The sequence below is a fragment of the Emydura macquarii genome, unplaced genomic scaffold (genome assembly GCF_026122565.2).
Source record: "Emydura macquarii macquarii isolate MOO-44397 ecotype Brisbane River unplaced genomic scaffold, CSIRO-AGI_Emac_v2 contig_2960, whole genome shotgun sequence".
NCBI classification, from domain to species: Eukaryota; Metazoa; Chordata; order Testudines; family Chelidae; genus Emydura; species Emydura macquarii.
Window position 1 is genome coordinate 194,579 of NW_027133097.1, and position 24,181 is coordinate 218,759.

Below are 24,181 nucleotides of genomic sequence, written 5' to 3' on the forward strand. Positions count from 1 at the left end.
GAATTAGATGGTGTCATAGGATGATTGGGCCCGTTTAAGGGGGAGCTGGTCTGAACCTGGAATAACTGCCCTGCGCTGGGGCTGATCTGAGAAATTCAGCGAAGATGGTTTTAATGAACAGCTGGAGAGCTTGAGTGACCCTACTGGTTACACCTGGAGAGGGAATGGTCAGGAAGAGAGGACAGAAAATGCCAAGTGGACGTCCTCTCCTGGGTGGAGATGCTGAAGAAGGACCCTGACAAAGATCTCCCAAATTGTCACACCCCATATCTATACAACTTATAACTCCTAGTTGTTATTACAAAATCATTATGAAGTGATTACTATGAAAAATGCTGTATCATGAATGTTCCTCCAGTTATGTGTATCCACTACAGGCTAGCAGGGCTGTATCACATCCTCTTAGACAAGATACAACAGAAGGTCCTTCAAACTCAATAAGACTCTATTAGGTGAGAACACCTTGGAACAGTGGGTGAGCTCAGAGGAGTGAGGAATAAGAGATAAGGCATTTCTCTTCTTCCAGAACGGGGAATGAAAAACAACTAATAAAATCAGAATCTGAACCTTTTTGGACTTCCAAAAAGACTTCTATTTGAATTTCAGGCAATGGTTCTAGTAAGTTTTACTTTACCCTTCCAGAACTAGAGTGCAGAAAACACAGCAGCTCTCGCATGCAAATATGCCGCATCCAACATCAATAGTTCCAACTGGGAGACGAGAGGTTTTCTTTCATAATTTTATCAATGGAGTGGAAAGGACATAGCTGCCAGCCTTAAAGGAAAACTGCAATGTAGCCCAAGAGATAGTTTAACCACTGCATTTAAGAGTTACGTATCCAATCCCGCAGCCCTGTCTCATGTGAGTCGTCCCACTGCAGGTCTTGAGGTCACTGGGAGTCCTCATACAAGCACTGCAAGATTAGGCCCCCCGTGTCTGAAATGCACTACATAGGAAATAGCTGAAAATCGGGCAGGTCTCATGTATATTCTATCAGAGTAGTACTCCGGCTGCTGAGAAGCACAATTCTGCACCACAAAAATGGCAACCCCAACTGCAGACATCATCAACCCCTTTCTGTGAATGGTGATTTTGAAAATTCATTCCTATATTTAGTAAAGTATTAAGCCCCAGGGAGATATTTTAACACCTGTTATAAGAAATCACTGCAGTTTTCCTTTAAAGACCACCAATACAGAACAGTTCTGCAATGTCTCCGCTTTCCTAATCCACATTTCTCACATTCGATTAAGCCACTGGATCTCAAACTGCTAGCCCTTCATGGTGATTAGCAGAATAAGAACCACAGTGGAGGGACTTAAGTGTTAGAGAGCGTCTCTTATGGATTCCCTCCTTCATGTAGGGTCTGATCCACAGCTTCACTGATATCACCTGAAAGACTCGCATTGTCTTCAATGGGCTTTGCATCAGACCCATATGGACCCAGCTGGAGAACCTGACCCTAATGAATCAGACCCAGCTGATCCCACTGGCTCAGGCCACATTGGAGAACCACTGGACTAGGTAAAAAAAACAAAACCAACAGGGAGACATGCTCGCTTTGTTCCAGCTTCCCACAGGTCAATTTGGCATCCACCAGTTTCACAGTGAGCAGAAGGCTGGGTTCTAAAACAATATACTGTATATATATGTACAAAATTACAAAAAAATACCAACAAGCACCCCATATATAACCCCCTTTGATTGCCCCACCTGCCCCTTTAACATCAGGGCTCACACTGATCCAGGAGGAAATAACACCCTCCTGATCACATGATTTGTTTTTTAGGTTTTTTTTTTTTTTTTTTTAAACAAAGAAAGCATAGTTAATTGTATGGTCCTTAAAAATAAACCAGGTTTGTTTCTGCCATAGCCACCCGCCCTGGGGTTGAGTTCTGCAGCAGTTTATGGCCCTGTGATTATCAAAAACGCAGCAAAGAGTCCAACGACCCATTTCCCACCCACGCCCATTAATACAAAACCCGCCCCCCCCCCCACTGCTGAGTTACGCACAACATGGACCACGTGGCTCGTGTGTAGCTGCCATTTTGTATTTACAAACAAAACACACGTCACAGCACCAGGATTCTCTGCACCACAGAGTGTACGCACTTGAATGGCTTTAGTGACTGGGGCATTCCTTGCCCCGTTAAGAGAAACCATGGCTCCTTGGCGACTGTGCCTGAGCATTTCTGTTGACACCCCCAGAGTTCAGCTGGATCAAAATGGCACCCCTGGAAGCAACGTCCCAGTCAGCCCTTACTGCTACTATCGTACACAGTATTGGGTTCAATGATGGAAACACCACTGAGGCCAAGACACAAAATGGGGATGTATAGCACAAAACTCTTTGCCTTTGTGCTCCATGGCCACACAGTCAGGTGGATGGAGACATGGACATGAGCATCCTGGTTGCTAGGGTCCTGTCCACGTTCCACAGGACAGGCCAGCTCATGGTGCCATGGGCTGCACTCTGCTGCTCCTCCCTGCAGCTGCCATGTGTGTGCTGGTATCGTGGCGGGATTGCACTTGGCTTTTACATCGCTCAGACAGCAGACTGGACAATTCCTATGTGTGGCTAATCAGTCATGAGAGCAAAGACCAAAAACAATAAACTGGACCTAGCTGCTTGTTGTGGGTTAAATGGTGCTCTTCTCCATAGTCACAGGGGCCTCTAGAACCTTTGATCTTTCCCCCCAGCTCCCCCAACATCTCCAGCCAACCCCAATCCCTCCCCCATCCAATTTCAGAAAGACTCCCCCGGCTCGATTCTTCTCTTATTTAAACCTGTGCAAATCAGGAGTAACTCCACTGAAGTTACATTACCGTAAGTGAAAAATCAGGCAAACAGGGACATATTCTAACCCCTGGGAAAAGTAAATTGAACCCAGTGACAGATAAATTAAAACCAGAAACATCTGAATCAGGGAAAGAGAATATGAATTTTTAAAAAAATGAAAGCCAGGAAATTGGGTTCAGACATCTTTCACAATTTGGGACTTCATAACATGTCTATCTATGACACTGATTCAGAAAATGACATAAGCACATGCTTATCTTTAAGCATGCAAGTAATCCCATCTCATTCAGCATATACTTTAGTTTCACTGATTTCAACATAATGTAAACATGTACTCAAGCACTTTGCTGAATCAGGGGCCTACATTTTTGCATGTCCATCCTTCCTAGTCCTTCTAGGTTAAATAAACTGTTTTGATGAATGTAAGATAAACAAAAAAGTTTCAGTTTTGTTTTAAAATCAGCATTGGTTTTTTTCCCCCAATTAAAAATAAAAATATATAATATTTCAGGATTTCAACATTCCTGATGCAGCTGCATCAGAACACATGAAAACCAGGACATGAAACTGACCAGAGACATGGCAGTCCAGCTTTACTGTCTGAGATGAGAGGTGTAAAAAGTAAACACGGTATCACTGGTAAAAAGCAAAGGAAAGAACTTTAAATTCCTCTCACTCCAGTAATTTAAGGTGTTACTAGTAACACACGAACATCATTTTCCTTTTTTAGAATAACAATGAGAGTTTAACAGTGTCCCTTTAAAAAACACCACCAGATTTTTCTAGCCAGTGAAGTAACACAGAGATGATCCTTACCTCCTTATCCCAGCTACTGACCTGAAAGTTCAGTAGACTATCATTGAGCTGGAAGATCAGAAAAAAGTTCTTTGGTCCCTTGACCAGCAAACAACAAGTTTCTTGTGAACACCATGCAACCAGCTTTCTTTCTCCCCCTCTATTTTTACCATAAAATGTGAGAGTTTAACAACAAAACAAAACAACGCATTTGTAGAAAACCCACAGAAAGTGTAAAAAATTAATAAATCCAGCAGACATACAATATACAGAACTTGGAATTTACACGCAGCTCTTGTGATCTCTGCTGAAGCCACAGGAGATACCTCCAAGTTAGCTGTGCCCGGGTTGCAGCGATGACCAAATCTGGGTGCTCTTGGCTGAGAGAGAGAGAGAGAGATTCCATACTCCCGAAACGTTCATGTGCTCAGTCCAGGAACCGCTGGCAGGCCTTTTTCCACCGGCAGGCCGTGCACCACTGGTCTCGGTGCTCAATTCCATACACTTTACGGCATTTCTTCGCTTCGCCACGGACTTTTCTGCAGAGTAATGAAAAAACCCAAGATGGGAACGCAGTTATTAAAGCGTTGCAGAGCTCAGGGGAGAAAAGAGCGTTTACAACGTAGTGCAAGATTGAGTTAAACTGAGGAGGAAGCCTCAGTGTGAATAAAGCATTGGACATACACAGTAGAGAGCAACCCTGCAGTAGCAGAGATGGGCTGGACCTACTATATCATCTCTTTCCTACGTGGGAGCTTCTAGAATTCTAAGGGCTTGTCTACACTTGAAACACAACTGCAGCTATGCTGCTGTAACACACTTCAGTGTAGACACCACACATGCTGATGGAAGCGGCTCTCTCATTGGACTACGTAACCCATTTCCCCGAGAGGCGGTAGCTAGGTCGATGGAAGAATTCTTCTGTCGACCCAGCACAGTCTATGCCGGGAGTTAGGCCAACTTAACTCTATTGCTTCGGGGTGTGGATTTTTCACACCCACGAGCAAGGTAGCTGGGTCGACCTAACTTTTTGGTGTAGACTAGGCCTAGGGTTGTTTCCATCCTGAAGAAGCCCAAGGAAAATGGAAATTTAAACCAAGAGATTTTCTCGCTTTCATTCTGGATTGCTTTAAATCAAGAATAAGCAATACTAGTCATCTCTGCAGCATCACTATTAGAATTCTAATCTAAAGGAAGGCTGCTCTTATGGTTAAGGTACTGGACAGGGATTCAGGAGATCTAGGGTCAATTCCACGGACTCCATGTGTGATCCATGGCAAGTCACTTGACCTGTGTTATGAGTTCCCCATTTTACAACACTTCCTTTCTCCCAGCCTTTATTTCTCACGTCTATTTAAATCATAAGCTCTTTGGGATGGGGACTGTCTCTTACTATGTGTATTATGCACATTGCCTACCACAAGGGAGTCTTGGCTGATCTTAGTTAGCACAAATAATTCAAATACATAATACTACCAGCTTTCATCCTGAAGAGTCACAAAGCGCCAGGGAAACTACACACAGAATTCAGTTATCCACCACTGACATGCAGCCACTTCTGGGGTGGAATGTGGCAGCCACTTCTGGGGTGGAATGTGGCAGCCACTTCTGGGGTGGAATGTGGCAGCCACTTCTGGGGTGGAATGTGGCAGCCACTTCTGGGGTGGAATGTGGCAGCCACTTCTGGGGTGGAATGTGGCAGCCACTTCTGGGGTGGAATGTGGCAGCCACTTCTGGGGTGGAATGTGGCAGCCACTTCTGGGGTGGAATGTGGCAGCCACTTCTGGGGTGGAATGTGGCAGCCACTTCTGGGGTGGAATGTGGCAGCCACTTCTGGGGTGGAATGTGGCAGCCACTTCTGGGGTGGAATGTGGCAGCCACTTCTGGGGTGGAATGTGGCAGCCACTTCTGGGGTGGAATGTGGCAGCCACTTCTGGGGTGGAATGTGGCAGCCACTTCTGGGGTGGAATGTGGCAGCCACTTCTGGGGTGGAATGTGGCAGCCACTTCTGGGGTGGAATGTGGCAGCCACTTCTGGGGTGGAATGTGGCAGCCACTTCTGGGGTGGAATGTGGCAGCCACTTCTGGGGTGGAATGTGGCAGCCACTTCTGGGGTGGAATGTGGCAGCCACTTCTGGGGTGGAATGTGGCAGCCACTTCTGGGGTGGAATGTGGCAGCCACTTCTGGGGTGGAATGTGGCAGCCACTTCTGGGGTGGAATGTGGCAGCCACTTCTGGGGTGGAATGTGGCAGCCACTTCTGGGGTGGAATGTGGCAGCCACTTCTGGGGTGGAATGTGGCAGCCACTCTGTACCACCAGCACTACACAAGAGATTTTAGGTAGAGAAATGAAGAATAGTTTCCCCAGTTATTAAGTATTTAGGCAAAGCTATTACATGCAGAGAGCAAAGAGGAAGAGGCTGCTGAGTGTACAACAGGTCGCTGGATTGAAGTGACACACCGGAACAGATTTGGGCCTGATGTAAATTAGCAGTGTGGGAAGATCTGATGGCTTCACCTGAGGGCTTGAAAATCCAGAAATCTGAGGCCCAAGGCATGACACAGTGGAAGTCTATTATGATGCATATATTGCCAAAGATGGCTCCACGCCATAGCTGGTCCTAGCAGCAAGAATGTAATTTTCCTTTTTAAAACAGGAACAAGCTGGAAGGGGGCAGGGGAGAACAACTGAGCCCTGAGGTTAGGGGCAGCAGAGCAACTGGAGCCTTCTGGGGTGGGATGAGAATGGGGGAGACTTGATGCCACCGCAGGAGATTCTGACACGGCTTTTAAAATACGGCAAGGCCCGCTCTGGCTTTGGCTGAGGAAGGCCCCCAGGGTAACCCCGAAATAGGCAGGAATGCGTTTGGTCTCCTGGGTGAAGGCTTCTCGGGGTTGTGGGGCTTTCGTGGGAACATGGGATAATTCCCTTGCAGGGCACTAACCCGCGCAGGGGACCACGAGCGTAGACCTCTGCCCCATGCAAAGTTAAACAAGTGTGACAGCACCAGGCCGATCAGCGGGATGCATATTAGACATGTCTGGGCTACTCCGTTCATGTCTCATCCAAGGCTAAAGAGGTTGGGTTGAAGAGACCTGTTCAGGCAGAAGGCCCCAGCAAGGAGGGTCTGGTGGGGCTTTAACCAATACAAAAGTGCCACAGAAGATTAGAAGCTCTAAAACATCCCCACCACCATCTTACCTCTCTACTTCACCTAGCCCCACCCAGAGCATCGATGATTTCTCCAGTGCCCAAAAGGTGGTCAAGAGAGTTGAAAGGGAGACTTCTGAAAAGGAGAGGGTGATGGCTTGGCTAACAGGGACTGGCAGGGCATTCCACACAGGGGTTGCATGGAACAGGTTTAGGAAATACAGGGACCATCAGGGCGGTCCTCCTTTACAGAGTGGAGGAGATAGGAGGAAACTTGGTAGGAGACAAGGCCAGAGATCTGGGCCAAGGCAGAACTGGGTCAACAGTAACTTCCCTTGGACAGCACTTTCTCACCGGGGATATCAAAGAACTGAGGACATTGTTGGTGTTACCACCACAGCTAGTCATGGAGCAGGACCCCACTATGGCAGACATTGCACAAACACCGACCAAAGAGATAGCCGCTGCCCCAAAGAGCTTTCCCAAGAATGTTGTGAGGGCAAGCATTATTATTAGCCCCATTCGGAAGATGGGGAAACTGAGGCATGGAGAGGTTAAGAGATTTGCCCAAGATCACACGGGATCTTTCACACAGTTGGAAAGAGAACCCAGTTTTTCAGGTATTCAGTCCCATGTTTCCCCAAAAAGGAGGTATTCAGTCCCATGTTTCCCCATCCGTCATATCACCGACAAGACTGTCAAACAATGGGTTTTTCCAATCTAAAAACTCTCGTCAGCTAAAGACGACAAGGGACATTGTTAAAATGAAAGCCTCACTGAATACTTTTACATTCCAAACGCGTTAACTGCATTCCCTTCTTTTCCTGTATCTTTAATAAAAGATTGTTTAATGGTGCTTTTGCCATAGTACTAAGTAGGCTGAGGTCTCTCCTGAACCTTTTTAACACTCTTTAATGTTGGATGGCGACACGTCACGTTAACACCTTTCATTTTTTGCGCCCATATATTCCATCTAAATTAATACAACACAACCACAACAGCATCCTACCTTTTCCCACCTGCAACGATGTAACCACACCCAGCTGTCCTTATGCAGGATATGGTACCTGCTCATTACTTCCTCTGCTCAACACTATTTCTCAGTGTTGGCAGATGACAGAACAAGGAGCAATGGCCTCAAGTTGCAGTTGGGGAGGTCTAGGTTGGATATTACGAAAAACTTTTTCCCTAGGAGGATGGTGAAGCACTGGAATGGGTTACCTGGGCAGGTGGTGGAATCTCCATCCTTAGAGGTTTTTAAGGTGCGGCTTGACAAAGCCCTGGCTGGGATGGTTTAGTTGGGGTTGGTCCTGCTTTGAGCAGGGGGTTGGACTAGATACCTCCGGAGGTCCCTTCCAACCCTGATCTAGGATTCTTCTTTTTATAGTACCAGGGCAGCATGGTCCCCACCCTGTCTCCCTTCCCTGCAGACTCTTACCTGGTACCATTGGGAGCCCTGGGAGGAGACGCGACAATCAGGTGGGACTTCAGCATTGGCGTTGGCTGCTGGTTTTCACTGAAGCTCAGTGATCTGCTTCGAACCTGCATGTGAGAATCAGTTCCAGCTGGTCATCACACACACCAGACAGTGTTCACCCTCTGCTGCCGGGGTCTGTCCCGGCAGACAGATCCAGTCCAACTTCTGAACCCGATAGCCTATGGAGACTGGTTTTGCTGGGTGCATGAATCAGCATAGAGAACAGATACGTTCCTGCATAACTAAACACACCACTGTGGTGCCATGTCCTCTCAGCAGGTGGCAGATCTCACCTCAGACAGCGCATTAGCTTCAGGGAGCGACAAAGGCTAAACCAGGTTCTCTTTAAAACTCCCTCTTTGTGCCCGCCCCGCCCCCCACACCCTCGCCCAATCACCCTTTCAAATGTGCTGTGCGTAAAGACAAAAGAGCTACGCAAGCATGACTCACCGGGGAGAGAGAGGGGATGGTGGAGGTGGCGGCAGCCCAGCTGATGCTGGTGAATATGTGTGGTGACACCGGAATCTGAATTGATGACAAGGCCTGTGGAAGGAAAGGGGAGGGAAGATTAGTGGTTTAACGTTACCCCTCCAGCAGCAGTGCTGGTAACTGGAAGGACAGGGGAGCCAGGACTCCAGGGTTCCATCTGTCATTGACTCACTGGGTGAACTGGTCAAAACACTTTAATTCAGTGGTTCCCAACTTGTGGCCTGTGGGGTCTTTCAAAGTGACCCGCCGCTCCCCTCCCGCTGGCTGCAGAAGGGAGCCGCTGCCTAGGGACCCAGGTGGAGCGCACAGGGCTACAAGATGTGCAGTTTCCCTGCTGCAGCCAGGGGGAAGGGAGATCAGCAAGGAGGGAGGCTGAACTCCTTCTGTCTGGCTGCAGTGGGGATGGGGAGGATGGCTGCTAGTGGAGACTGGTGGCCCGTCAGGGTTGTAAAAATGATATCTGTGGCTCCCCGACCAAAAAAGGTTGGGAACCACTGCCTTAACTCCGGAGCCTCACTACCCCTTCTCCCTGACTTTTGCACACTTAAACCATGCAGCCTGCATGTTCCCTTAAGGGGGTTTGTAAAAGACATTTCTTAGGTCAATTCCTGAACCAGGAACTATTTCACCAGGTCCCACCAGAACACCCTCTCCAGGACTCTTCTGAGGTCTGCAGCAGAGGGTGCCTGACCTGCCAGTCCTAGGAGCTATGGGATGCCAGCTTTCAGAGCCCCTGATCTGGCACGGATTCTGAGCTCCACCGGGCAGACACCTAACACAGCTGCTGGCTGCTACAGAGCTGAGGGGCAGAGTCCCCGTCGCAGGCCTGCACCTTCAGTTCACGTTTTAGCATGCAGCCTCCGCAACCGTGCGCACGCAGCCATCTTCCTTAGGGTTACTTATTTGTATTATGATAGCACCTAGACACCCCAGCCAAGACCATGGCCTCACCGTGGGAGGAACGTACATACACATATTCAGCAAGAAGCAGCCCTAGTTCCTACCTTCAGGGCTGAAGAGACAAGAGAAAAGGGGAGGAAAGGAAATATAATCCTCATGGGACAGACAGGGAACCCAAGATTAAGGGTAAAATTTCCAAAAGTGAGTTAGAAGCCTTACCTCTCATTTTTTATGACAGACTGAGGTTCTGAATGTCAATGGAATTTAAACTCCCACTTTAGAAAATTTTACCCTTAAGTGACTTGCTCAAGGCTAAACAGACTCTGTAGCAGAGCCTGGAATTAAACCCTGATCTCCCAAGCCCCAGTCTAGTGCCTTCACTACAGGGCCACCCTTCCTCTCCAACCGTAGCTGCTCCCCTTCTGTGCCGGTGGCACTGTTCATGCACGGCAGGCAGCTTTCCTTCCAGGTAAGCCTGAGCTGCACCACAGCCCCGAGAAGCATTTCTCCCTGAAGCAGATTTCTCCCAGCTAGTTACACAAATTTCAACTTCAACCCCCAGCTGACCGTGGGACCAGTCAGAAAAACGTTACAAGAATCCCTCCCTCCTCTCCCCATGTTTTCCCCTTTTCTCCTACTACAAAAAGCAGGGTAATTTTTTTTTAAATCCGACTTTCCATACCAGAAAACACAACCCACTTGCCTTCAGGCAGAGACCACACCTGAAAGAGGAAAGTGACTGTAGACAGCGGGCTACAATGGAAATGTTAACGCTGCTTTAGATACAGCAGTTGTCCCCTCTGTAACACACGGATACCCTGGGCTGTAAGGACTGGTCTACAAGACTAGACCAGGTATAGTAGCATGCAACCAGGTATAAAGGTACCTGACAGCAGTAGCACTTAATCCCCTCCGCATACAGGAATAAGCTGAACAAGCCTAAAGAGACCTATGCCAGTATAAACAGCCTCTACAATAGGAGAGTTTTGTCTCTTTAACTAAATGGGTGTCGTTAAAGAGGTACACAGCTTGTGTGTGTGTGCAGAGAAGACCTAACAGGTTTAGTAGCACGAGGAACTGTAAGTGATGCATTTACACTGGATCCCCCCCCCCCTGCTTCTCAGGTATTCAAAGGCATGTGAACTCCTGACTCCTAGTACTCAAGATCTGCAAGGATCCAGTATAGTTACATTCCTGGTTGTGTTTTATTTGCATACACAGGGATGTGCTGCATACCACCAAGCTGGCTAATTACCAGGTGTCTGGAAACTAGAGTTCTCATAACAAGAGAACAACTGTGTCACACAGGTTAGCAAAAGAAATCCACTGATCACGAAACAAAGATTTACAGGTCGGCAACTCCATGATTATGAGGACTGCCCAGCAGGTAGGAGGACAACAAGGCTGTGAAAACACTGGATCAAAACTAAGAGACAGTAAATTTGGAACCAAGAAATCAAAACACTTCATGTCACCTATACCCAACCTGTGGAACTCAATACAGTAGGAGGAACAGTCAAAGGCTGTGACTGGATTTTAAAATAGAATTGGATCCTTTTAGGATCACTAACTTTTATAGCTATCCAAGCCAAAACAAGGAGAATCAGACCATCAGCGGATCAACCTATTCACTGGGTGTGTTATTTTCTCTGACGCACCAGGCACTGGTCACTACCAGAGGTCTGAAGTGGTAAGAAAGATTCTGTAAGTAACCAACTGGTTTCTGAGCCTTGTCATCAGACGTGAAAATAAATGCCCTGAAAAACGGGCATGCCAGGTGCCACTACATCGTTTCCGTAAGCGGCCAACATACCTGATAGGCATGATCCGCCTGGATATGCCAGAAGGAACTGGGGGCAGACTGGCTGAGGGCACTGTTTGGCAGGTGAGACTCCAAGGCTGCCTGATCCAAAGTCAAAGCCTCCGGCTTGGCTAGGGCCTGCTGGATGACAATAGGCGTGGACCCAAAGGCAGGGCTGGTGGCAGACTCGGCAGCAGCTTCTTCTTTCACCTGCACTTCGGTGTAGTAGAAATCTTCCTCCCTCTTCCGCTGCTCAGAGTCGGCGCCATCTCTGCGGGGGTTTAAAAGGGTAAAGGATACGAGTCAATAACCACGACGACTAAACACCCTCTTTCAATCAGCTCTGTATGAGGTGCCAGCACGACATGGGTGGCAGCATGCAGACCAATGAGCTACAAAAGGTCATGGGTTCAAGACCTGCCCTGGTCTCAAACCCATTCTCAGAGCGGTCCGTGTGAGGCACACTGTGAAGCCACCCTTGCAGAGGGTCCCCTTCTTCGGTTACACTGTTAAACCAAGGTCTCTTTGGCCCCGCTCTGATTAAAGATTCCGCCATGCACTTTTCAAAGAGACCAGGTGTCCTGGCCAACACTCCCTCTGCCAGCAAAGCAAGTTCTAACGCTCAAGACATCAGCGAGTTATTGCTGAGTGCAGGAGCACTGATGGGCTTACCCACACCAGGGGTACTGAAACCTGGAGAGCTGACTGGTCCCAAAATGGAGATGCAAACGGCTATGAAATAATCACATAGCAGCAACAGCACATACTGACCCAGTAAAACATCAGCATGAAGTTCTGCCAATATTTCGAAAGCCCGTTCATACCATCTAACATCTCCTGCCACCACACCCAGTGTTATTAGCTGCTATTGAGAATGAATATTTTTCCTTTCTTCCTTTCCCGGCTGCATAAAGATTCAGCTACGTCAGTTCCTTTGCTCAGCCTGGCCTGCGCGGTCACATACCTCAAGACAGTACAAAACATGCCAAGCAAACCTCTGGAATCTAAGGGCACGTCTGCACAGCATTTTAGAGCGTGTGAGAGCAAGCATCCCAGAGCCGGCCGACAGACTTGGGTTAACGGGACTTACGTCAGAGCTGTAAAAAGAGCGCTGTAGACACCACTTTGACGTTGCGGCTGGGGCTGAAGCTGTAACTTCAAAGCGGTGTCTGCACAGCTATTTCGTCAACCTGGGCTGGGAGGCTTGCTCCTGAGGGCCCAAAATGCTGTCTAGACACACCCTAAAGGTATCCTTGGCTTACAGTCACCGCGCAAATAATACTTAGCACTTTTATGGGACAGTGCTTTAATATTTTCAAAGGGGTTTAGAAGTACTAACTAGTTAAATGGACATCATCAGCTTAAAACGCTCACCCCCCACTAATTTTGTTTTATCTACTATTGTTACAAATAAAACCCGATGAGCGTTAACAGAAAGATATTAGAAGAGATTTTTCTTTATTTTTCCAGCACGTTTATTTTGTGCATTTGACAGTATTTTGTGCATTGTCAGTTTCCCCATGTCCTCTGTACAGTCAGTTTCCCTCCACTATTTGTCTGGAGCTTTCACATGGAAACAAGGCAAGAAAAAAAAAAAAAAAACATTTTACAGAATAGGAAAATGTGAGACTGTAAAACCACATTGGCACGGGGCCTGAGCAGCAGGCATAGGTTTTAGAACGGGCACCACCACAATATCCCTGCAAAGTGGGGTAGTATTATCCCCAGTTTGCAAATGGGGAAACTGAGGCATGGGGGAAGGACAGACTGTGACTTGCACACGGCCCTGGAGGAAATGAGTGGCAAAGCCGGGTTTTGAACCCAGGAGTTCCTGGCTCCCAGCCCTATGCTCAGATCCAGCTTCACTTCTGTGATAACTTATGCAGCACAGCAGGGAGACCACGGAACACAAAAAACGAAACCAAAACCTACTTCCACTTGAGGCTGGATTTTTTTTCCCCCCCGGAAAGTTTAACAAAGCAGGAGGTTTTTATGTGCTGCTCCCATGTGATATAACCCCATTTCTGCACTGTCCCACAGTCACTGTACAAAGTCAGGAGTGCCATGCTTTGCAACTTGTGCCTGTATCAGTCAAATGGGGCAGCAGGCTGGAGGTGCAACCACCTAAGTATTCTTTACTACTTGATGAAGAGAGAGAGGAGCTTACAGCTCACTTGTGTCTCAACTTTACATTCCTTTGCTTTAGGGCCGTCGCAATCCCTGGAGAACCAAGCCTGAATCTCCACGAGGGGGCCCCAGCACACCAGAAACAGGCCTTAGATGAACTGAGCGACTATAGTCATTACTTGAGTTCTATTCAGTTAATTAGCAGCTTAAAGAGGAGCATAAAGCCAGGGCTTGTTTCCAAGAAATACCATGTTTGAACAGTCGCTCAGTCCCTGCTACTCTGGAAGTGGGAGGAGAGGGGCGGGCGGGCCTTACTACGCCCTGAAGACACACCCCATCGCCCCTCCTTGATACCCTGCAGTCTCGGTCATTGCTGCTTATTTGTATTTCAGCTGTATCCAAAGGCCCTGAACAGAAGTAGGGCCTCCATTGCGCCAGGTGCTGTACAGATGTCACTCACTAGTCAGTGTTGGTTATGCATCCCCCTGTATGATGAGTCTGATACACCCTCGCTGCCAGCCCAACTCTTAGCCTGGGCTGCGGAGAGACTCTTAATTTTAGCTCTGAAGGCTCCCCGGTTCGCTCACTGGTATTGGCCAAGGTGGCAGCCATCACACAAACACATGAGAGAGTTCCTATCCCAAAACGTTTATGCTCTAACGCAGACAAGACAGAGAGAGAGGCTGGGGAAAAGGGACGCAATATACCAGCAGAGTGATAGTTGGCAAATCTACCTTTTCTTACTGTACTCTTGGGCACAGGTGGGAATGGAACTGAAGGCAGGAGGGGATGTGTTAACAGAAGCAAAGGGGCAGGAAACATGAAGGAAGAAGGACAGAGAGAGAGATGAGGGACCGGGAGAAAAGGATGGAAAGATGGAGAAAAGCACAGAAGGCAGGGGCGGGCAACGCAGAACTGAGCTACCTGATTCTCAACAGGTTTTTGTATCGGGCCCATCCTCGTGGCGTCCAAGAGGGAGAGGGCTTGAGGAGGGCTGAAAAGCAAGTGACAGCAGCCACCAGCTCTCTGGGCTAGCAGCAATTCTCTAGCCAGTGTAGATTCCTGCCTTCCCGACTAACCCAAGCAACAGGTTTAGCGGAGATCGGGTGCAGGGTAAATCTTTTGGCATCTGCCCTAAGCGCTGGTGACAGGTTCTGCACTGACCATTCTGGAGACTGACGTGCTCTATGTCCACTGAGCAGCCTCAGTGCCTGAGCGCCCACCCTGAAGGGATTCCTCTTCAAGGGCGAGGAACTCTTCAAGTTCCATCTCCATGGCCCCTTCAATCCATGGCCCCAAAGCAGGGACTGCTGACACGTAGGGACAACGGTGACGGTGGCTTTGGTGACATGGGTACCGCTCTGCTCAGCACTGGACTGAGAACTGGTTTCACACCGGCCAGGCCTGTACCAGTTTGACACCTCAGACATGCTCAACTGGGAGACTATCTCCTGCCTTTCCAAGGGATGATCTCAATGGTCTGCCAAATCTTTTCCATCTCTAGCTCTGTGAGCCTGTGAAATTCCTTCTCCCCCCGCCGCTCCCCCTGCCGCTCCCCTGACCCTGCAGGGGTCCTGTAGGTTAATCGCCGTTCCAAGCCTTACCCAAGGTGCTGGGTCTTGACGTGACGCTTGATACCGACAATGGATCGCAGGACTTTACCGCAGCTTGGCCACAGGCACTTGTACACCACCTTCACAGAGTTCTAGGAGAAAGACAGGTCCACGTCATGGAGAGGTTACTCCCCAGCCCAGCTCAGGAGGACAGAAACAGCACCGGAGAACTAAGGCTCAGGATCACTGCAAACAGGCTCCTTGACACTGCGGTTTTGTCCCCACCCACCCCACACACATTCCTGGGTCTCCCTGGCCCTGCCGAGGCGCCAGTCCACACAAGGATCCAAATTTCAGACAGACACAAGGAAGACTCCAGTTCTCTCTGGCTTTAGTTCCCCACTCTAACCCTGCCCATTTCTCCCTCTCCGCTTCTCCTTCTCTTGCCCTAAAGTGGACAGCAAAGCTGCTTGTTGCCCAAACTTTCCTTTCCCCCAGCCCCTTTGATGATCAGTGCACCCTGCTCCACGTGGTACACGCGGACAGAGGGGGGAACTGAGCACAGGAACAGCTCAGTGCATGGAATGGAGCACTCCCCTGGCCAGCCCCTGGTTCCTAATCTGGCCATAGATGTCAGGCAGAGTGGGAAACGCTGATCACTGAAGGAATGGGAGCAAGGAGCACTCCTGCGTCACCAGCAGGATCTGGGGAGATGGCAGGTAACCGAACCTTTGGGATACTGTCTCTTCCACCTCACCCTCCTTTGTATCCTTGGGGGTCTCTCCCCTTCTCCCATCAGCCAGCTCCCTTTCTGCTCTGGGACCTCAAGGGTTAAGTAAGAGGCACTTTACTTCCAGCCTCTCCTGCTGGCTCAGAGACAGGTGAAGCTGACAAACGCTTTGTCAGTTTCACTTGGCAGTGCGGATCCCAAGACTGAGCGTTCACAGCAGAGTCCAACAACCCCCACCCCCGCCGGGGCAAGTTCCACCTGCCCCTCCCGCCCTGGGTACCTTTCTCTTTCTTGGGGCAGGCTCATCGAGGAGAAAGGGATCCGAGTCTGTCTCAAAGCCATCGTCGGCCTGAGGGGAGCACAAGGCCTCGCTGGAGTACTTGGGGCTGCCTTCAGGATGTGGGGGTGACAGGGTGGAGATGTCACTACTGCCACTCCAGTGCCCACTGGTGGTGCTACTGCCACTGTCCGATATGTCGCCGCTCTCCTTCCACGACTCGCAGGCTGCCCGGGACACTGAGCCAAGGGAAAGAGGAGAAAGGAGCAGACATTAAAACCAACAGGCACAAACATGGCTCCTGTCTGCAGGATGCTGTGACTCTGCTCCCAGCTCCCGGCCCCGATCCAGCCTGTCTGTTCGATTGCTTCCATCTTGATCAATGCCCAGGATTGAATCAGGGACTTCTGGAACTACAAGCATCTGTCTCGACAGCTTGACCGAGTGCCAGGCCCTGTAACACTCAGAGCCTCTGTGCATCAGGTCACAGCACATTTCCCCCTGGGTTACGTCAGCATTAAGGGTGGCGTGGATGCAATCAGAAGAGAGACCTTTGGCCCAGAACTTAAACCACAGGCCTCAGGATCAAAAGAACATGTGTAACATTCACCTTCTCCCCACTGCACAGGGCTGGGAGCCGGGAGCCCTGGATTCTGTACTCAGCTCCCTCAATGACTCACTGCATGGCCCTGTGCAGTTCCCTGCCTTCATTTCTCCTTCCGTAAAATGCAGCTAATGCTGCCTACCTCGCAGGATTCGTTCAACCATTGTCGTAAAGCATTTTGAGAGCTCTGGATGGAAGATGTCAGAGAAGAGAAGAGCAGAGAATCTTCCTCCTCCTCCAACAGTTCTGCAGCTACAGCTTCTGACCCGGATGGCAACAGAAGGGCTGAAATACCATGATAAAGCCTCTCTCGCATCATCACTGGCTCAGCCAGAACTGGGAATCTGGTTTGGCATGGAGATTTACTCCCCCCTGAACCAAAAGGCTCAATCAACCTGAAGACAAACTTTTCCCCAGATGGCACGGAAGGCCAATTACATGGATTCTTGCAATGTCTTTTTCAGTTAAGGGAGGTGAGGGTGCTGGGCTGGTCAACGATACACAGCTGCTCTCCAGGGGAATGCATTCTATAACGCGACACAGGCCTAACTGCCTTGCATGCACCCTCACCACGGAAGGGCTTAGCTGTGCATTCAGCGATGGATGGTCGGAATGCAAGTTCATTTATTCTGCTTTAATCCGATTTCCGGTTCCCGTCGTTCTGGGCAGGGCTGTGGCACAGATTCAAAGGCCTAGCCCCTCGAGGTCTTGCCTCCTGCTAGCTAGAGCCAAGTCCACGTGCAGAGAGCGAGCCAGCGGCAGGACATGCACATTTCCCACAGCTGCAGACGCCTGTTTTTAAACTACCTAGAGCCACTTGACTCCTCGGGAATGGAGCCTCCGCTAAAAAAAGGAGCCGGCCACTCGGTGCCCACATGCCCACAGCTCTCAGAATAGGTCTTGCCGATCTACCGTACATGGCAGCTGAGGGAAGGGTTACACTCTCCTCTCTCTCAAGGAATGCACGTGGCCCCTCAGCTCGGCCAGCTGTTCAGGAAGACCTGCATTAAAGCAGCTGTCCCAAAGCACGCTGCTCGCTGAGCCCCAGGGCTTTTGAACAGCCAAAGCAAGGTTCCCTTTCCCCCACAATTGGTTCATCCCGATCTATTAGGTCTGATAATTAGAGCAAACAATTCTGAATAAACAGGAAAGGGAGAAAGCTGTTCAGGCTAGTCTGCTCCAGTTAAAACAGGGGGTCCCAGCACTCATAACTCAGGCTTTCCTGCAGGAATTCAATATATTAAGTTACACTTTCCTCCCTGCTCATGACACCCATAGCTACCTACCCAGGGATTTGTATCAAAAGCCCAGTAAAGGTCCCTCTGCACTGAAGATATCCAGTATACTCTCTGCTGCTGTCCCATACACACCATGGGACACTTCTGCAGGATGGCAGCGTCCCTGGCATTTTTCCCCTTCATAATATTATAAGCGGGATTTGGACTTCACATATTCCTGACTGACACCAGTACGAGCGAGGTCAGAACCAGACCCTGCATGTTTCTCTGAAGTAGGGAAGGGTTTAAAGAAAAATGTTACTGTACAAATTTTTGGATAGAAACTATGAAAAAAAGTTAACAAACCAAGTAGGGATATTAAAAAAAAGCCAGTAGAATATTTAGTGCTTATACAATAAATGCCTTTCAGCCACAGACCACATTGCACAGACCTGGAAATTGACGCACAGAGGTTTATGTGACCTGTCTAAGGGGCTGAGAATTAGACTCAAGTCTAACCGACAGGCTAACAGCGGTCAGCGGCCAGTATCCTGGGTCCCTCTCAGTCAGGATGGGCCAGGGCACGGGTCAGACAGAGCACCTGGTAGACGGCCTCCTCCCGCTCATGGACAAGGGAATTCTAGCCAGTCAACTGGCTGCACCTCTCTGCGGCATTTGACTGACTTGCCATTGAACGCCAACGACTCGTCTCCAGCCTTCTAGGAAGTCACAAGGGTGGCTGGAAACACTTGAAAATGACTCAACTCCTTCCTCTCACACTGAGCCCAGAGGGTCGTCACAGGGGGGGAGGGCAGTTGTCCATTTCCCCTTCCAAACCCTCCACCGGATCCATCCTTTCACCCACGTTATTCCACGGCTACAGGAAAACGCAGGGTGAATGCCAGCCGTGCCCAGACACCGCCTGGCTCTACAGCCCCTGTACAGCCAATGCGATCTGCACCAACGCCCAGCGCTCAACTACAGTCAGCAGCTAGCTCGACCAGAGCCCGCGCAACGCCAAGCTGATGCTGGGAGGAAGAGGGAAGCCCTTTAAAGAATTTGCTCCCTCTGCTTCGAGGGCGCCTGCTCTGATGGTCAAGGCTGTCCATGGCCTGGGGGTCCTTTGAGAGTCTTCAGCTTAGCTGGAGCCCCAAACACCCGCAGCAGCAAACACGGCCCACATCCATCTCTGACTGGCCGGATCACACTGGGCACAGCCTGGCAGTGTCCATGCGAAGCCATGCAGGTGTGAGCTGCAGGCTCAATCTCTGCTACTCCTTAAGTCTAGGAAGAACCACCTGAAAGAGCTCCAGCTAATACAGCCCATTTGCTTAGTAACAAAGGTGGCCAGGAACAACCTGCCGCTCCAGGCTCAGCACCGACCGCCCACAAATACGTGCCCAGCTCAAGGTCTCTCTCCTGATCTTCAAAACCCCCAGTGAGACTGGTCCTATCACTCCCCCTCTGCAGGCAGGTTGTCCCATGACAGCTACATCCCACTGGAACAAGGTAGCTACACGAGGAACCCTTATGCCACGTCTACACTAGAAGCAGTTTACCAATATAGGTGTGAACATAGCTCTGCTACCTAGATAATCGGGAGTAGCATAAAATTTATTCAGATAACTGGGAGTTCGGATAATCAAGAGGGCAGGAACCATTCAGCCATTCACCAGCAGACTGGCCTTCCCCCTGGCATGGGTTTCGTCCTTCTCTTCCTCGCAGTCCTGGCCAGGGGTCTCTGCTCTGCCCCCCTCACTCACGCCCATGACAGCAGAGCGGCAGAGGGCTGCTTGCCCTGCCACAGGGCCGGTGACACCTGATCCCCACAGGCACGAGGTGTGGGAAAGAGCAGAAACCCTCCGGCCAGGACTCTGCTCTGCCCTGCCAAGACAGCAGCTTCCCTGCAGCTGGCGCCTGCAGAGATCAGGTGTCACGGGCCCTTCTGCACCACAGGGAGCCCTTCGCAGCAGGGTGGCCTCCCCCCACGGCTGGGGTCTCCTCCTGTTCCCTGGGGGTCTGTGCTCCATTATCCAAACCTCCACAGCATCCGAATCCCAGCCTAAGATAGGTGGGGGACAAGGCAGAGAGTCAGATAATGCAGAGGTTCGGATAACAGGGTTTCGGATACATGGCCGCCTACTGTATGATACCGACCCAGCACTCAAGGCGTGGACACCGCTTCTACCCGCCAAGCTGTGCTTTTACCAGCATGGTTTATTCCAGCTCCCCTAAACAAAAGCTATCCCGGAAAAGGCCAGGTTTGCTCGTATAACTGTGTCTACACGAGGGGCTACGACAGCTACAACAGTCCAAGCACGCACTCTTCCCACCCCTCAGCGACACAGCTGGGCAGGCACAATTCTGTATGCACACAGCGCCTTAAGAGTCCCCACCAAGAATTTCTTCATCTGCACACAGCCAGAGAACATCCCCAGCCACATTCTCAATCCCTCCCCCTCCCCATACATCAACAAGCTGGGAAGGAAGAGACCGCTTGCCATCATTTTCTACTCTTTAAATACTACAGAGGTGCTGAGATATTTCACCAAGGGTGGCCAGCTAGAGAGAGATGTCAGAATGGATCAGACAACTAACTTCCAGGCCAATGGCTCATCCACGTGGCCGCTCTCTGCACCCGACCACAAAGGCTGGCTCCAGTTGGCAGCGGAGTTTCGTGGCGAGGGTGATCTCACCAGCATGGAGCACGCTGGGACATCAGAGAGTGCAGTGAGAGAGACGGACGTGGCAGTCATGCAGCTCTCCGCTCACGTTGCACTTGGGGGGGGGGGGGGGGGGTCTGGTTACCTGGGAAAACTTATTACTTGAGGTGAGCAGTTTTCCCCTCTTTCAGGGGTGCCACCAAAGCAATCCAATTCAGCTGCTGGTTGCTGAAAGGCAATGGCAGGCAGGTTCGGGCCCCCGGTTTTCAGCCGCACAGTTGGACTCACCCGGCATACTGCTCTCGCTGCTGGGCAGGCTCTGCACCACGGGGCTGCAGGACAAGCTGGTCAGCACCATAGCTGCCATCATCTCGTCCATTTCCACCGCGGCATCGGACTTCCTGCACCAAGAGACAGAGGAACATTAAAGACCCCAGCGGGAGAGGGGAAGGCCGACGTCCAGGAGACAAGGTGAGGATTCGATTTCAAAGACCCAATACAAATCAAAAGAGCCACTGGGGGGCAAATACACTGTGGCCAAAGGCATTACAGCCAGGGCTAATTGGACCCGCAGTGTTTTCGTGGGAATTGTTTACTTTTCTGTACCTCCTTCCTTTCCGCAGGATCCCAGCGTGCCTTCCTGTATACAGGACGCGCATCACTCTCGGGAGAGTCTCATGCTGATGGCTGGGATGGGAGCTGGGGAGGGAAATGCTACTCACTGCAGCCGCCCCTGGCAGGAAGGTAGCTCCTGGCAAGACGACAGGAGACCCTCAAGAGAGGGCCTTTCCTTGGCGCTGCTCTTTAACAGCAGTGGCAGCTGCTCAGCCGCCTGGGCCAGAGCTCCCCGTCTCTGCCTGGCCCAGAGCTCCCCGTCTCTGCCTGGATTCATTCTCTCACCCCCTGCAGTAACAAGTGGATCTTGACTCAGTCCCATCCAGAGTGCCCAGGCCCAGATTTTTAGAGGTATTTAGATGCCTCAAGATGCAGAGAGGCATCCAGTGGGATTTCCAAAAGTGCCTCCCAGTGCGCCTTTAACCACCTACATGCCTTTAAAAATCCTGCCCTGAGTCCTAGGTGTCTGTCCCTCCCACAAAACCCCAGCAGAGAGCACCTGGGTGGGGACAATGCCTATTCATAGCAGGAGCTTTGACTCATGCTTACCAAGGGATCAGTGAAGCCTCCCCAATCCCTGCCCCAAACTAGGTAACAGCGGCTGGGGCTGGGGATCGGGAGAGACTTTTATATTTAACAGTTTAAGTGGAAGCTGAAACTAAGGATTATTATAGACACGTGTGAACAGTGGCTCTGGGGGTCAGCCCTGTCCTGTCCCACAACGACTAGGCCCCTCTGTTTTAATTCTCATGCATTTAGAGGACTTTGGTAGCAACATGCTGCTACTATCACCATACACAGGCAGTGGTTCAGAAAACAATCCCGCTACCTACAGGACCGTTCGGCTAACCTCCTCTGCTTCAAGTGGTTCCCTTGGAAGTTACTCATCCAAGCACTGATCAGACCTGAACCTCCTTCGCTTCCAGTCCTAAAGTGTCCACAGACAGAGGCTGCGTGGCTCTCCACACCTCTTTCCCCCCCATCACCGCTCCCCACACTGCTGTCCCTGGCCGAACAGAACTGGAGTCATTTCTAAACAAGAAGGAAGTTTGCTTAGATGAGAATATTTTTTTCTCCTAAACCACCAAAAAAAATCCTCTCAATCCTAAATTCAACAGCACTCTGGAGAACGCACCCTTTGGAGAGGCCGACACAGAACATCACATTTATGTGGCCTCATCCCACACACAGGACAAGGCAGAGGTGGGAGATGGTTCATGTCTCAGACATTGAAACAAACAAACAGCATTTTACTGCTCTGGGTAAAGAAATACTACGGACCGCTCTAGAGTTAGAGCCTGTGCTTGATTCTGAGCTTCCAGTGCAATCTTACAGCTCCTCTGCAGACGCCTGCTAGATTTTTACTACGCCCATGAGCCCCTGCAACCCAGGGGGACTCCAATTCTATTTTAGTCACAGTGACAGGGAACAGAACCAGAGTTCAGCATCTCACAATTTACATACACAATTGTTTCCATAAAAATGCTTTATACTCTAGGACTGTATTTCTGAACTTTTCATTTGAGAACCCCTAAAAAATACCGAATGGAGGTGTGGACCCCTTTGGAAATCTTAGACATAGTCTGTGGACCCCTGGGATCTGTGGACCACACATTGAAAACCATTGTCCCATGGTAATGACAACCTTTTGCGGACCCCTTAGACAGTCTGCGGACCCCTGGTTGAGAACCACAGTTCTAGGATTCCAGGGCACTTTGAAATGATCCCTGTGTATCGTTTATACCCCGCATGGAAATGCGGCCACCTCTGGAGCAGAGTGCAGCAACTATTCTAGCAGCTCTCAGCAACACTACATACTAGTTTAGAACAGAAAGAGAGGAAGGATTCTGTAAACAACCAATGCACAAGCCCAGCTATTGAACCAGGCAAGATGAAAGAGAATCAATCCCCAAAGCTTAAAGCACCAACCAGCTGAGGGCACATACCTTTTAGGTACATCGATATTCCTAGAAACAGATCTCTGAACTGATCCTGTCACGGCGTCAGGGCTATGGTCCATCGCGGTGTCAGGGCTATGGTCCATCGGAAGGGTAGGGGGCGGCGACCTCTGGATCTCAGCCAGTCGCACGTCCTCTGTCTTCCAGCAGGTGTGCAGTCCCTTCTCCAGGAGCAGCACCTTCACCTCATCGCTCATCTGATTGTGCTGCTCCACCAGGCCAGCGCACTCCTGTCCGTTATAGGTGACGTTAACCTAGGCAAGGACAAAATCACAGCTGGGTCAGCCTTGCTCTCCATCCTTGGACAAAATCCAGCCCAAAGCTCACCTGCTCTGCCTCTGGACACCCTCCGGTACAAAGCCCCGACTGCAAGGATTCTATCACGGGGCACGGCATACAGCCAGGCTTTTCCTATCCACCAGTTCAGCACCCCTATCCTGCCCCACTGCGCTAGGTGAAACAGTATTAGCAACTGCCGCCCATCTCAGGGCTTTCTCCACTTGCCTGTTGGCACTCATGGGGCCCCTCATATAAGGTCACAGCTAATGCACCCTGTGGCAACATGATAACACACCATGTGAACAGCAGCAGAACGGAGGGACTCCCCCAAGGGGTCGATGAAAAGGTGTTGGCATTCCTCAGAGTCCCTGGGGAATAAAGAACCGGAATTGCTCCCACAGAACCCAATGGAAGTTTGGCGGATTTGAATGGGAGCAAAATCAGGCCCCCACAGGTCAGATTTAAGCCGAATTTCGGTTTTTGCAACAACAAAATGATTCTAAACTTATTAGCAAAATTCCCATGAAATAAAAAACAACATGCAGCACTGAGCTACTGGAAAACTAAAAAACATGAAACTGACAAGTCTGCTTTCAGTGAAATGTAAAATGCAAGGCCAGCAGAAATGGCTTAAGTGAGTCAGATTTCTTTATTGCTCTATTTCAACTTCTGAGGCTGTTACTGGAAACGTGGATGAGGATTTAATGTAAAAGGATTTTCAAGTTGAACAAGGTCCCTTTAAAACT

At 50.0% G+C, this 24,181-nt stretch overlaps 1 protein-coding gene across 2 annotated transcripts in view; it reads right to left on the reverse strand.

Moving 5' to 3' along the window:
• Positions 1-3,378: 3,378 nt before the first annotated feature.
• Positions 3,379-24,181, reverse strand: part of ZNF395 (zinc finger protein 395) — a 38,163-nt gene continuing 17,360 nt past the window's right edge. For both annotated transcript variants that reach the window (XM_067569930.1, XM_067569931.1), the window contains exons 3-10: positions 23,145-23,410; positions 20,872-20,984; positions 16,103-16,338; positions 15,144-15,244; positions 11,425-11,683; positions 8,673-8,765; positions 8,184-8,287; positions 3,379-4,134 (exon numbers count right to left, since the gene is read on the reverse strand). In XM_067569930.1, coding sequence (XP_067426031.1) covers positions 4,023-4,134; positions 8,184-8,287; positions 8,673-8,765; positions 11,425-11,683; positions 15,144-15,244; positions 16,103-16,338; positions 20,872-20,984; positions 23,145-23,410 — 1,284 coding nt within the window. In that variant the 3' untranslated portion in view covers positions 3,379-4,022. The remainder of the gene's footprint in view (positions 4,135-8,183; positions 8,288-8,672; positions 8,766-11,424; positions 11,684-15,143; positions 15,245-16,102; positions 16,339-20,871; positions 20,985-23,144; positions 23,411-24,181) is intronic.